This window comes from Neovison vison, chromosome 13 (assembly GCF_020171115.1).
Source record: "Neovison vison isolate M4711 chromosome 13, ASM_NN_V1, whole genome shotgun sequence".
NCBI lineage: Eukaryota > Metazoa > Chordata > Mammalia > Carnivora > Mustelidae > Neogale > Neogale vison.
This window is the reverse complement of record NC_058103.1, coordinates 3586130-3600478: the sequence shown is the minus strand read 5'-3', so window position 1 is coordinate 3600478 and position 14349 is coordinate 3586130. Positions and strand designations below refer to the sequence as shown.

At 41.4% G+C, this 14349-nt stretch overlaps 1 protein-coding gene across 3 annotated transcripts in view; it reads left to right on the top strand.

Moving 5' to 3' along the window:
• The window catches only part of TECPR2 (tectonin beta-propeller repeat containing 2), a 98701-nt gene that overhangs the window by 11048 nt on the left and 73304 nt on the right, over window positions 1-14349 (top strand). For all 3 annotated transcript variants that reach the window (XM_044231441.1, XM_044231443.1, XM_044231444.1), the window contains exon 2: window positions 440-730. In XM_044231441.1, coding sequence (XP_044087376.1) covers window positions 512-730 — 219 coding nt within the window. In that variant the 5' untranslated portion in view covers window positions 440-511. The remainder of the gene's footprint in view (window positions 1-439; window positions 731-14349) is intronic.

Below are 14349 nucleotides of genomic sequence, written 5' to 3'. Positions count from 1 at the left end.
TCTTTTCCATGTTCCGTTCCTCTTGGTGGGCTTCATAGTTCAGGATGTTTCCAGTGAAGCCTTTTCCACATTGCTCCGTCCCTCTTCTCATCAAGATCCACAGATTAGCACTAACCACATGAGGTTTTGTGTATCTTCACTGTTTCTTTTGCCCGCCTGGCTATATCATAAACTGCTTGAGAATAAGAACTGTTTTTAATGTTCTTCCCATTCCTCCACAGTACTTAGCACAATGTGAATTACAGGGGCCCATATGCATTGAGGTGCCTGTTGAATTAAAATGCTCAAAAGTGATCTTAATGAAACCAGGTACTTTGTCCATTCAGTTGAGCTCCATGTACAATTTTACCTACCCTCAAGTTCCTTCCTCCCACTGCTATACATGACTTCTTTTTGGCATGACTAGAGGTTGAAAGAATTATAATGCCTTGTTCTTTAGCCCCCAGGTTTCCCCAGATGCCAAGTAAACATTCCTTTTCCTGCCTGAAGATCATCTGTGACAACCTTGGCCATGGCATCAGTATCAGAGCCCATTACATTCAGAGAGTTCTGCCCCTTGTACTATCTCCTCAATGCCATTCCCACCAAGGTCCAGAAGGGCTTCCGCTCTATTGTGGTCTACCTCACAGCTCTCGATACCAATGGGGACTACATCGCTGTGGGCAGCAGCATCGGCATGCTCTACCTGTACTGCAGACACTTCAACCAGATGAGAAAGTACAACTTTGAGGTGAGTCTTGCTTTTCTTTACTCCTTAGCATGCAGTCACCATGGCTAACATTTAACATGCTCATGTGTTCTAGCATGGGATAATTTACTTCTAATTTGGCCTTAGTGTCTCACCCAAACAATACTTTAAAACCATCTTTGATTGAAGTGGACTATAACTAAAAACACTTTTTTAACCTGCCTCCAAAAATCTAGCATCACTTTAAAAGAGAACATTTTAGTGTTCAACATGTAATAGAAAACTTTGGAAGTAGGTATTTTCTTTTTGAAGTACCTTGATTGACTCAGTTAAATAATCTCTAGTTTTTCTGCTGAAATTATTATAAAAAAGGGATTAGTGGGGCGCCTGGGTGGCTCAGTGGGTTAAAGCCTCTGCCTTAGGCTCAGGTCATGATCTCAGGGTCCTGGGATCAAGCCCCACGTCGGGCTCTCTGCTCAGCGGGGAGCCTGCTTCCTCCTCTCTCTCTGCCTGCCTCTCTGTGTACTTGTGATCTCTCTCTCTCTGTCAAATAAATAAATAAGTAATCTTTTAAAAAATAATAAAAAAAATAAAAAAGGGATCGGTATCAATATTGGCCAGCTCCTAGAACAGATGCATCTTAAATAAGATCACTTCTGTAGAACACTGCCGTTGGGATCTCAACTGACCTCTGTTCTTAATTGGCTGACTTCAGGCATGGCGTGTCCGTGCATTGTAGGTGCTAGTAGGCAACACCTGTTGACAGATCAGCGTTGAGTTCACCCACTGAGCCAGTAGCTGGCGTTTATTGAGTATGTGGCTTTTGTGAGAAACTCAAAGGTGACCGACTTGTGGCTCCTTTCTCATGGCCTTGTGGGGCTCTATTCTGTGGTTAGTAGGCTTTTCTGGACTAAGACAAGGCTTTTGTGTTTAAGTGAAATGCTTACAAACATTTGTCTTTTAATATTCAACTTATTAAAGTTTTATCTCAAAAAGTTAGTTTTTCTTGGGACACCTGGCTGGCTTAGTTGGTTAAGTGTCTGACTCCCGACTTCAGCTCAGGTCATGATCCTAGGGTCGTGAGATCAAGCCCCCACATAGGGCTCCATGCCAGGTGTGGGACTGCTTAAGATTCCCTCTCCTGCCCCTCTGTCCTACTCGTACATTTGCACATTCTCTCTCTCTTTCTTACAAAGAGTTTTTCTTCAGCCTTTATACTCCATTTGAAATAACAAAAATTGCTGGCAAGCGTATAACACTTACTATATGCCAGGGATTCTCCTAAACCTTTGTGTATATTAACTTATTCATTCTTGTAAAAACTGTATGAGCCAGATACTGTTTCATCATCCTCACTTTACCAGGGCGACAACTCAAGCATAGAGAATTAAGTAATTTTTTTTTTTTAATTTGACAGACAGAGATCACAAGTAGGCAGAGAGGTGGAAGGGGGTGGGGAAGCACACTCCCTACTGAGCAGAGAGCCCAATGCAGGGCTCAATCCCAGGACCCTGTGATCATGATTAAGCTGAAGGCATAGGCTTTAACCCACTGAGCCAACCAGGTGCCCCGAGAATTAAGTAATTTACCCAAGTCAGGCATTCAGTAAGTGATAGCACCATTGTCTGAACTTGGGCAGATTGGCTCTAGAGTTTATATTAATGTTCTTGTATAAAAACTGTTGCTCTTGCTTTTGTTTAGTTTGGTTAATAGTGCATGACTGATTAAATTCCCCAAACATTTAAGACCTTTTCATAGTTAATCTTTGAAAATATAGTTATGCATTAATATATCTAAAATTTCTCCAGTACTTCAAACAGTTAAGAAGGAAGACTTATGAATCTGTCAGCAAACTTGTAACAGCATAAACCAAAGAAAACCCTACCCAGATACCTCATAAATTGTTAAAAACAAAGAGAAATATTGAAAGTAGCTATGGAAAAATGATATATTACTTATAGAGAACAGTGATTTGAATGACTGCAGATTTCTCCTCAGAAAGCATGGAGGCTAAAAGACAGTGGTATAACATTTTTAAAGTTCTGAAAGAAAAGACTTGTCAATTTAGAATTCTTTACCTTGTGAAAATATCTATCAGGAAAGGAGGTGAAATAAAAGTATTTTCAGCTGGAGGAAAACTAATGGGGTTTACCCTTTTATCAGGGGTCTGGTCTGAAGTAATTCCTTGTGTCAGGAAGTCTTTTAGCCAAAAGAGAAATGATACCGGAAGGAGACTTGGAGGTTAGTAATGAAGGAAGAGGAAGAGTAACTCTCTAAGTAAATAGAACAGGCTCTTTCTCTTCTCTTGCATTCTCTAAAATAATTTGACAGCAAAAATTATAAAATTGTCTGTACTGTAAGGGAACTCTATGGTGATAAGTTTTCTACATTCTACCTGAAGAGGTGAAATGTTGAGTCTAAATAAATTTTGGAAAGTTAAATACATAAAATTGTAATCCCACCACTAGAAAACATGGTATAGTAAAAATTACTATAAACCAAAATGGAATTTTTAAAAATGTTCATGGAAAATTTTTCATGGAAAATGATAGACCTAATTAAAACACATCAATAGTTATATTAAATGGAAATGATCTGTAAATATCAGTTAAAAGAAATGACTTGATGGGACAACTGGGTGGCTCAGTTGGTTAAGCAGCTGCCTTCGGCTCAGGTCATGATCCCAGCGTCCTGGGATCGATCAAGTCCCACATCAGGCTCCTTGCTCTGCAGGGAGCCTGCTTCTCCCTCTGCCTCTGCCTGTCACTCTGTCTGCTTGTGCTCACTCGCTCTCTCTCTCTCTCTCTCTCTGACAAATAAATACAAAAAAAAAAAAAAAGAAATGACAGGAATAGAGAAAAAAAATAATAAACAAACTATATGTTTTCCATAAGAAACTCAATTCAAACTTAACAATATAGGTAGGTAAAAATTAAAAGGATGAAAAGATATCATGTAAATTCTAATTAAAAGGTCAGAATGATTATATTAATGTCAAAGTATTTTTTAAAAAGATCTTATTTATCTGACAGAGAGATCACAAGTAGGCAGAAAGGTAGGCAGAGAGAGGGAGAAGCAGGCTCCCTGCTGAGCAGGAGTCCAATTCGGGGCTTGATCCTAGGACCCTGGGACGATGACCTGAGCTGAAGGCAGACACTTAACCAGCTGAGCCACTCAGGCACCCCACTGTCAAAATATTTTGAGCAAAGACAGGGCGCCTGGGTGGCTCAGTGGGTTAGGCCACTGCCTTCGGCTCAGGTCATGATCTCAGGGTCCTGGGATCGAGTCCCGCATCAGGCTCTCTGCTCGGCAGGGAGCCTGCTTCCTCCTCTCTCTCTCTGCCTGCCTCTCTGCCTACTTGTGATCTGTCTCTGTCAAATAAATAAATAAAATCTTTTAAAAAAAATATTTTGAGCAAAGAAATAACCAAGGATAAAGAGAGCTGTTACGTAATGGTAAAAGGCCCAGTTGACCAAGAAGCACAGCAGTCTTAAATGTGTATGTACCTTAACAACAGGGCTCCATGATATACAAAGCAAAAGCTATCATAACTGAAAGGAAAAACAGAGGAATCCACGAGTCTAGTTGGAGACTTTAACACTCCTCTTTCAGTGGTAGAAGGATTTGACAGAAAACCAACAAGAATATAGAACTGAGCAGTGTCATCAACGAACATTGTCTAGTTGACATTTAGAGAATGTTCCACTCAGCAGCAGCTGAGGATGCATTCCTCGTCGGTGAACCTGGAACATTCACTGAGACCATATTCTGGGGCATAAAACACATCTCAACAAATTCAAATTAGAGCAGACCTCTCAGGTTTTCTCTGTTTTACTTTGTTTTCTCAACTTTTTAATTGAAGTGCAATTTACATAAATACACAAATCTCAAATATAACAGCTTGATGAATCAGTGTATGTATTCATCTGTGTAATCACCTAGATCAGGATATAGAACATTTCAACAGTCCAGAAGACTCCATGGTTTGGCTCCCAATCAGTGCTCTTCTAACCACTAACACTATAGAGTAGTTTTGCTAGCCCCTTAGGGTTTTTTTTTTTTTTCCTCCCCAAGATTTTATTTATTTATTGGAGCGAAAGAGAGAGAGAGCGCACACAAGCAGGGGGAGGGGCAAAGGGAGAAGCAGACTCCCCGCTGAGTGTGGAGTGTGGAGCCTGATATGGGGCTCACGTCCAAGACCCCAGGATCATGACCTGAGCTGAAGGTAGATGCTTAACTGACTGAGCCACCCAGGCATCCCAGCCCCTTAGGTTTTAATTCACTATTAGGTAATCTTTGGCATTAAGGTTCAGTGTTGGAGTGAGTGTGTGTGTGTGTGTGTGTGTGTGTTCCAGAAAGTATTTTTGATGGAACTGGAATACAGAGCAGGACACGGAGTGGTGTGAGTTAAGGCCAGACAGGCAGACAGGGTCTCCCACATGACACTGTAGGCTGGAGTCTGCTCCTTGGGCAGGGTCAGCTCCAGGACCCTTGTGGGCTTCCACCACGTGGAAGGTACTAGGGTCCCTTGCTCAGGTTGCGTTACAACCCAGTTCTCTTGGGTCTCATTGATCACCAGCTGATTGTCGTTTTTTAAAAATATAACTATATAACTATTTTTTAAATTTCAGCCTCCACACTCAAAAAAACTTAAGGGAACAAGTTTAGTGTTCCCTAGAATGAAACTACAATTACACCTAATTGTCTATTTTATAGTTTTACCTAGAATTAGCATCCTGTTTATCATATGATGAGCCCTATGAGCTTTGAAGGAAAATGATGTACTAGATAACCTTTGCAGGGATGACCAGAATTTGAGAGAATCTAGTACAAATTCTTGGAACCGGCAGACAAAGAGGGCACTCCAGGAAAAATCATATATATATATATATATATATACATACACACACACACACATGTATATATGTTTAAAAACATATGTATATAAATATATGTGTGTGTGTGTGTGTATATATATATATATATATATATATATATATATATTTTTTTTTTTTTTTTTTTTAAAGCTCTTTTTCTGTTACTGAGGAATCAGGAAAAAAATGTACTTTACTGGGGCCAAAATCCATTCTTGAGCAGCCCTGACTATCAAAAGTGTTTTTCAAGCATCCATTTGGTATAGAATACAAACCTAGAATTGTGGAAGATCACAAAAGGAAGTACAAAATAAAAATTGTTTTGGAAAGAACACAGAATTTGGAGTTTAGATTATTAGGGTATGAAAAGAAAGCTAAGTATCTGTATATAGAACACCAGGGAAAGATCCGGAAGAGTACCCCTGAGTATCCATTGATGTGATACTCTCAATCTCTGCGGGAAATGAGAATGGGATAAGCTAAGGGAGGGAATATGAAGAGGTATCTTTTTGTTTTCTTTAAATACTGTGGAATTATTGGAATTTTTTGTTAATGTTTTCATTTATTACTTGTGCAAACACAACACAAAGATCTGTTCTGAGCTTTGGCTATCAGTCATTAGCTACGTGATCTAGAGATGGATTAACTAAGTTGTTGTTCTTGTCATTTTGTCTTCAGAGCTGGCTGGGTCTTTTTTTTTTTTTTTAAGATTTTATTTATTTATTTGAGAGACAGAGATCACAAGTAGGCAGAGAGGCAGGCAGAGAGAGGGGAAAGCAGGCTCCTTGCTGAGCAGAGAGCCTGATGCGGGGCTCGATCCCAGGATGCTGGGATCACGACCTGAGCCGAAGGCCCAGAGGCTTTAACCCACTGAGCCTCCCAGGCACCTCCAGAGCTGGCTGGGTCTTAAAATAATGTGGTACAATTGCCATGTTTTTCAGATAAAGAAATGGTAAGATTCCTGCTCTAGGCCACATAGCTGCTTGCCTACCATTAGGCTCACTTCCTGTGAGAAAAGGCAGGGCTTCCACAGAAGTCTGGATTCAGAAGACAATAGAAACCAGAATCAGGGTCTCTGGAATTTCCAAGTAAAAACTGAGAGAGGTATCAACTAGTTTTGTTTAGTGGAAATCTAAGATTTTATGGGAAGGTAAGTAAAAATAAGTCAGTTTACCCTATAATAAACCCGAGGATGGCATGGATGAAAGATCATGTTTTTAACTGAAGTTATGTTTCTGAAGAAGAAAGCAGACCTTATATATGCTAAATATAGCCTGTCATGTGTTTTCAAGAATAATGCTTTTAGAAACCTTTTTTTCTAACAGTTAGTGGGAGAGGGCAGATGGAGACATAAAAAGTTCTTCTAGCTTGTGCCAAAAGCACTAAGGAAATGTGAGGAGCTAATAGCAAGTACAAAAATGTTATAAACTTGTTAAATATATGATGTGACATACATAAGAATAGACCAGAAAGATAACTTGACCTGAGCTTCTCATTTTCTGTTTTGAAAGTAATTGCATGATCTTTATTCTTAGCATTCAACAAGTTGTGGAAATTTCATGGATTTGCCCTCAGAACCTTTGCACTAACTACAGCCATGCTAGCTCTCATTTCTGCATCTTATCCACACTTGCTGTGTCTGTGAATTCATTCAGTTTTTCTCCGGTGCTTACTATGTACTAGCGCCATTTTAGTTCCTGGAGAGGCAATACAGACTATGGCAGGCAAGGTCCCTGCCTTCAGGGACCTTAGAGTCTAATGATGAGGAGGAGACATCAACACACAGACAGACAAGAAGGGAGAAGCCTGCGGGGGTGGGGGGTGAGGAGTGCCAGCAGGAGTGGTTGCATTTTAAATAGGACGTTCAGGGAAGGGCTCACTGAGCAGGTGACAGCTGAGCAGAGACTTGAAGACAGTGCGCAGCTGTGCTGATAGCATCTGGGGTAAAGTACTCCAGGGGGAAGGAGGGAGCGGCCTGAGCATGGGAAATTGTCTGCAGTGTTTTCCAGTTGGAAAATTCATGCTTCAGATTGGTATGAATGTTTCATTGACTTTTACCTGGTGTATTTTTTAAAGTGATGCAGAAATGAGAGTTTTGGTCTTACCACATCAGCCAAAAGTGCATTTGACTCATGGCTTCCCTTGTCATTCCCTATGGAACCCATGATGTAAATTCTGGCATGTTCGTGGCATTACAGTATAGGGCCTCACGGGTCTACTTCTTAGGACAGATTGCATCAGTTGATTGGCTAAAGTAATTTATTAAAATTGTATTTGCAACTGTAATGAGTCAAGAAGAGTGAAGATACTAGTGGAAAAAGAGCAAGATGGGAGACGTTGCTCTACCAGGTTAACAAGACTTACAGACCTTCTGTAATTAAGCCAAATGTGGTTATTAGCACAGGAATAGATAAGGAGGTCAGTGGGACAGAATAGAGAAGTCAGAAAATCCACATATATATAACTCATAAAAACTTGAGTTTTTGCAAAGGTGATATTGGAGTTTTTTAGTAAATGGTATGGGACATTTAGATGTGAGCATTTGGGGAGAAATGAAACTTGATCCCTACCTCACTTCGTATGCTTCTTTCATCTTGGCACTTTAACTGTATTGTACCATCTCTCAGCTGCTGAGGCTTCTGCTGGCTAATTGTTTCCTTTATAGGTAATTCCCCCCGTTTTAGATCTTCTCTAGTGGTAGAGTCCCAGGCCCTAGGGACCTCCTGCAAGTCCAGTGGATGTTCCCTACTCCAGTTTGTCCTATGGAGTAAAGGAAATTATTCTAGAAAAGCAGTGTTTTTGTTTAACTTGTAGATCATTCAACAGTTACCTAATTATTTAAACTTTAAACCATGGTTCTTTGTTAGTAAAAGAGGGATAAAAGTGAAACAATTCTTAGAAATTTAATGAATTTGTATCTTATTTGAGTCTTTTTGAATATTTCTAAGTATTTCACATCTGTTAGTTATTTGATATGCTAGCGGCTTCAACTGGAGGTTAAGCTGTGGCATATCAAAAGAAGCTCATGATGAAGCCTTGTCAGACTCCACAGTTGCCAGGAGCTTACTCTCAAGGAGCACTTCCCCTCCGTGCGGTTGTGTCTCATGTCTAGGAAGGGGAAACAGCCTGCCAAGGAGCCCGAGGAGCTTGGCTGGATGCTGTCCTAATGGTGATGTGTTTGTCCAGAAAATCGTTACTGGCGTCTTTCAAATCAGTCTTTTTTTTTTCCTTAAATTTTTAAATCAGATTTCCATTTGAGGAGATTAAGTCACTACAGGGCAACAAGAAGTGCTCCCTAGCAGCTTGGGAATGAGGAAAATGTTAGCACTAAACACACACTAGCTGAGATCTGAGATAGACAGAGTCTCCTTAAAGAGACAGAGGAGGCGCGCCTGGGTGGCTCAGTGGGTTAAGCCTCTGCCTTTGGCTCAGGTCATGGTCCCAGGGTCCTGGGATCGAGCCCCGCATCGGGCTCTCTGCTCAGTGGGGAGCCGGCTTCCTCCTCTTTCTCTCTCTGCCTACCTGTGATCTCTATCTGTCAAATAAATAAATAAAATCTTTAAAAAAAAAAAAAAAGAAAGAGAGACAGAGGAGTGGCCCCCAGGCCAGAATGATCCTGAATTGTCCCCATATCAAAAGGAAAGAGGAAGACACCTGGGTGGCTCAGTGGGTTAAGCCTCTGCCTTTGGCTCAGGTCATGTTCTCAGGGTCCTGGGATTGAGCCCCACATTGGGCTCTCTGCTCAGAGCAGAGCCTGCTCCCCCCCCACCCCCGCCTGCTGGTGATCTCTCTCTCTGTCAAATAAATAAAAATCTTTTTAAAAAAGGAAAGAGGATGTGACTGAAGGAAGAGAGTGTATGGTCTGCTGTGCAATGTGGGAAAAATCAGGCTGAGCTACCTATGCGGTAGGGCAGCGGGGGGTCCCTTTGAGAGCTGTGATCTCTTTGGAATGGCTGGCCCTCATGCTTGGAGCGGCTTGATCAGAAACAGCTCCGTGCTATCCGGACACCTTCTCACTGAAACTTACTGCACACCCATGTACGTCAGCCAGTGGGGGAAGAATGTATAGGTCATACCGACGTGACTGGTTTGTATGACTGTTAATTCATTATAAAATGATGAATTGACTTTTTGGCTTCAACTCTAACTTCTTGTGCATCAGGTGATCACAAGACACCCTCCCTGGGCACTAGACATGGGACCAGGACACTGAAGAAATCTGGGTCAGGGAGGTCAAGGGCCATTCACATGATGTTTCTCCAGTTTGAATCTCTATAGGTTGGGCACATCTGCGCACTGTGGTGCATGAGGACACGTGCACCTGCAGTACAGGGGTGAAAGGCAAGGGCATAATTAACCCCAATGTCAGTGTAGTGGTTCTGATGACAGGAGGGCCTACAGTCAGGGAGAAGGGCCCAGTGGCTTCGAAGGTGTGCTTTTTTTTTTTTTTTTTTTTTTAAGATTTTATTTATTTGACAGAGAGAGGTCACAAGTAAGCAGAGAGGCAGGCAGAGAGAGAGGAGGAAACAGGCTCCCTGCTGAGCAGTGAGCCCGATGCGGGACTCGATCCCAGGACCCTGAGATCATGACCTGAGCCGAAGGCAGCGGCTCAACCCACTGAGCCACCCAGGCGCCCCTTTTTTTTTTTTTTTTAAGATTTTATTTATTGGGGCCCCTGGTGGCTCAGTGGGTTAAAGCCTCTGCCTTAGGCTCAGGTCATGATCCCAGGTTCCTGGGATCGAGCTGCGCATCAGGCTCCCCGCTCAGAAGGGAGACTGCTTCCCCCTCTCTCTGCCTGCCTCTCTGCTTACTTGTGGTCTCTGTCTGCCAAATAAATACATAATCTTTAAAAAAATAAATAAATAAAATAAAAAGATTTTATTTATTAATTTGACAGACACCTGTCCGAGCTGACCGCGTTCTGCCTATGAGCTGCCTGCACGTGTGTGCTTGGCTCATGGATTTGGTGATGAGTCTTTTCCGTGTCCTGGACCATGAGAGCCCCTGGAGGTAGCCCATCATTTGTGTCCTTCACAACAAGCACCATGAGGCCATAAGTAGACCCTAGATTGCTCAGTCTCTGTGCAGGTCATTTTAAACTAGCAGTGCTTAAGTAGGGTACTCGATGTTATTAAGGCCTCCCTCTGTTTGCAGACTTAAGAGAAAAACAGTGCTAGATCAGTATTTTAATGAAGCCAGTGTGGTAAGAAGAAAATTCCATTTTTTAAATAATGTCTCACATGAAGGATTGACTTTATGCAATATAAATACTCCTAAAGAAGATCACTGGTGGCTTTGTGTGTTGAGTGTTCTACAAGAGGTTTTGTGTATCCTGATGCAGTCATAAAAAATAAATCTCAAATATTTCATCACCTTATAGAGAATAGAATTGTGGTCTGTGTCTTTTTATTCTTTTTTTTTTTTAAGATTTTTATTTATTTATTTGACAGACAGAGATCACAAGTAGGCAAAGAGGTAGGCAGAGAGAGAGGACGAAGCAGGCTCCCCTCGGAGGAGAGAGCCCGATGTGGGGCTCGATCCCAGGAGCCCGGGATCATGACCTGAGCCAAAGGCCGAGGCTTTAACCCACTGACCCCCCCAGGCACCCCTATGTCTTTTTATTCTATGTGGTGCTTGGCAATATCCTAATCTCAAGGATTCTCTCTTCCTGGAGGGGGTGCGGCGTGTAACTGATAAATACATTCAGGTTGTTGTGTTGTGAGCACCGACCCCACCAGCCTTCCCACTCGCTACTCCGAGCCAATGACTGGGCGCAGCTGGGTCACAAGGCACACTTATTCTTGTGAAAACTGGGAATCCTCTGACAAGTGACTTTGGCTTGGGGTGTTCCTGTTGGTGTGGCTGCAACTTTCTGAAACAGCACTGCGGTTGGAGATTAGCCTTTGCAGCGACCCTTCCTTCCCTCTCTCCATCTCGGGTTGCAGACGTGCCTTGGGAGCTCACAGTTCTTCAGCCTCTTCCAGCTGTTTCCCCCATCCCCTCACAGGTGTTTCTCCAAACAAATGCCTTGCATGTCTACTTCCACCATCACGTCCTGCTCTTTGGTGGACCCAGACTCCTGCAGCAGTGACCAGCCCCCAGCCTGCGTCTATTGGTCACTGGAGGGGGTTGAAGTCTCCGACGGAAATTGTGCATTTGTTTTTATCACTTCAGTTCTGTTCACTTCTGCTTCACGTATTTTTTTTAAAGATTTTATTTATTTATTTGAGAGAGAGCATGAGCGAGGAGAAGGTCAGAGGGAGAAGCAGACTCCCCATGGAGCTGGGAGCCCGATGCAGGACTCGATCCCAGGACTCCGGGATCATGACCCAAGCTGAAGGTGTATTTTTTTAAAAATTGTGGTAAATTATACAGAATGTAAAATTTACCATTTTTCCTTTTAGTGTATAGTTCAGTGGTATTAAATACCTTCAGGTTGTTGTGTTGTGTCATGAATGTTACTCTTTTTTTTTTAATTTTTATTTTGTTTTGAGAGAGGTAGAGGGTGTGAGAGAGTCCCAAGCAGGCTCTGTACCCAGCATGGAGTCTGATGCAGGGCTTGATCTCATGATTCTGAGATCATGACCTGAGCCAAAATCAAGAGTCAGATGCTTAACTGACTGTACCACCAGGTGCTTCCCAACTTTTAGAGATTGGTGGGGGGGGAGAGAGTATTTCATGAATTTCAAAGCTCTATTATTAGGTACCTATACATTTAGAATTGTTCTGTCTTACTGAATAGATCCTTTTATCACTATAATATGTCTCTTTTTATCTCTGGTAATATTCCTTCTCTGCTCTGGTGTTAATATAGCCTCTCCTGTTTTCTTACAATCAGAGTTTGCATGATAGATCTTTTTCCATTCTTACCTTTGGTTTATCTGTGCTTTTTTTTTTTTTTTTTTTATATCTTTTTTTTTTTTTATCTGTGCTTTTATATCCAAAGTGCATTTCTTTCTTTCTTTCTTTCTTTTTTTTTTTTAAGATTTATTTGACAAAGAGAAAGAGGGTACACAAGCAGGGGGAGTGGGAGAGGGAGAAACAGGCTCCCTATTGAGCAGGGAGCCTGATGTGGGGCTTGATCCCAGAACCCTGGGATCATGACCTGAGCCGAAGGCAGACACTTAACCAATTGAGCCACCCAGGTGCCCCCAAAGTGCATTTCTTGAAAATAACATAAGGTCAGGTCTTACTTTTCTATTCAGTTTGACAATCTACCTTTTTTTTTTTTTTAAAGTAAGCTGTACACCCAGTGGGGGCTTGAACTCATGACCCCAAGATCAAGAGTTGCATGTTCCACCAACTGAGCCAGCAAGACACCCCAACAATCTCTACCTTCTGTTATACCAAATTTAGGCCATTTATGTTGAATGTGATTATTAGTATGGTTGGGTTTAAGTTCCAGTTCCTCAGCCTGACACCACTGACTTTGTGGTCTGGTGGTGCTGCCCTGTGTATTGTAGGATGTCAAGCAGCACCCCTGCTCTCTCCCTACTAGATGGCAATAGTATCAGCCAAGTTGCAGCAGCCTCCAGACATTATCAAATGTCCCATGGCAGGGTGGAAAACATGATTATGCCCAGTTAAAGAAGCATTAGTTAAGTCTACCATCTTGATAATTGTTTTCTGCATATCCTACCTATTCTTTTTTTTTTAAAGATTTTATTTATTTATTTGATAGAGATCACAAGTAGATGGAGAGGCAGGCAGAGAGAGAGAGAGAGAGATGGAAGCAGGCTCCCCGCTGAGCAGAGAGCCCGATGCGGGACTCGATCCCAGGACCCTGAGATCATGACCTGAGTTAAAGGCAGTGGCTTAACCCACTGAGCCACCCAGGCGCCCTATCCTACCTATTCTTAAATCTTACCATTTTTTCTTTTCCTATCATCTTCTAGACTAATTATTTTTCATGGTTCTATTCTATGTCCCTTATGGCTTATTAGGTCCTATCTGTTTGATTTCTTAGTTATTTTTCTAGGATTTACAACATTTGTCTATCCTCAAATATTATTATACCACTTTACAAATGATATAAGAACAGTACAACAATTTGTTTTCCTTTCAGATTTTTTTGTTGCTGGCCTATAGAAATACAACTGATTTATGTACATTTATAGATTTCTTTATACATTTATAGATTTCTTGGGGTTTTCTACATAGGTAGTCATTGCTGCCTGTGAAGAAAATGTTTTACTTCATCATTTCTGATGTGTATGCCTTTCAGTTTTTTACTTGATTTACTCTATTTGCTAGGACCTCCAGGGTAATGTCCACAGAACAGATGTCTTTGCCTCAGTGTGTACACTCATTAGGGTTAGAGTCCTCATAGATCTTTTTTATTTCTACTTATTTCTATTCCTAATTTTCTGAGTGTTATGGTCACGAATGAGTATTGAAGTTTGTCAGATCTTCTTTCTGAATCTGTTAAGATAACATGATTTTCTTCTTCTGTTAATATGGCATATTATATGTATTGAGTTTGATTATTAATTCAGCTGTGCATTACTTATATAAACCCCACTCTGTCGTGATGTAGTATCTTTTTTAAAATCGTGCTGTAGTCCTCTCAGTAATAGTTTATTATAGTCATTTGGTATCTGTATTTATGAAGGATATTGGTCTATAGTTTTCTATGATGTCTGTCTGGTCTTTCTCGTCATACATATTAAGTGTCTTGTACGGTTGACTTTTTGCCTAAATGTCTCTATGTCTATGAGTTTAGACAGGCATACATTCAAAGCTAATGGTTTTTCTCTGTCAGCATTTTGAAGATGATCTTCCATTGTC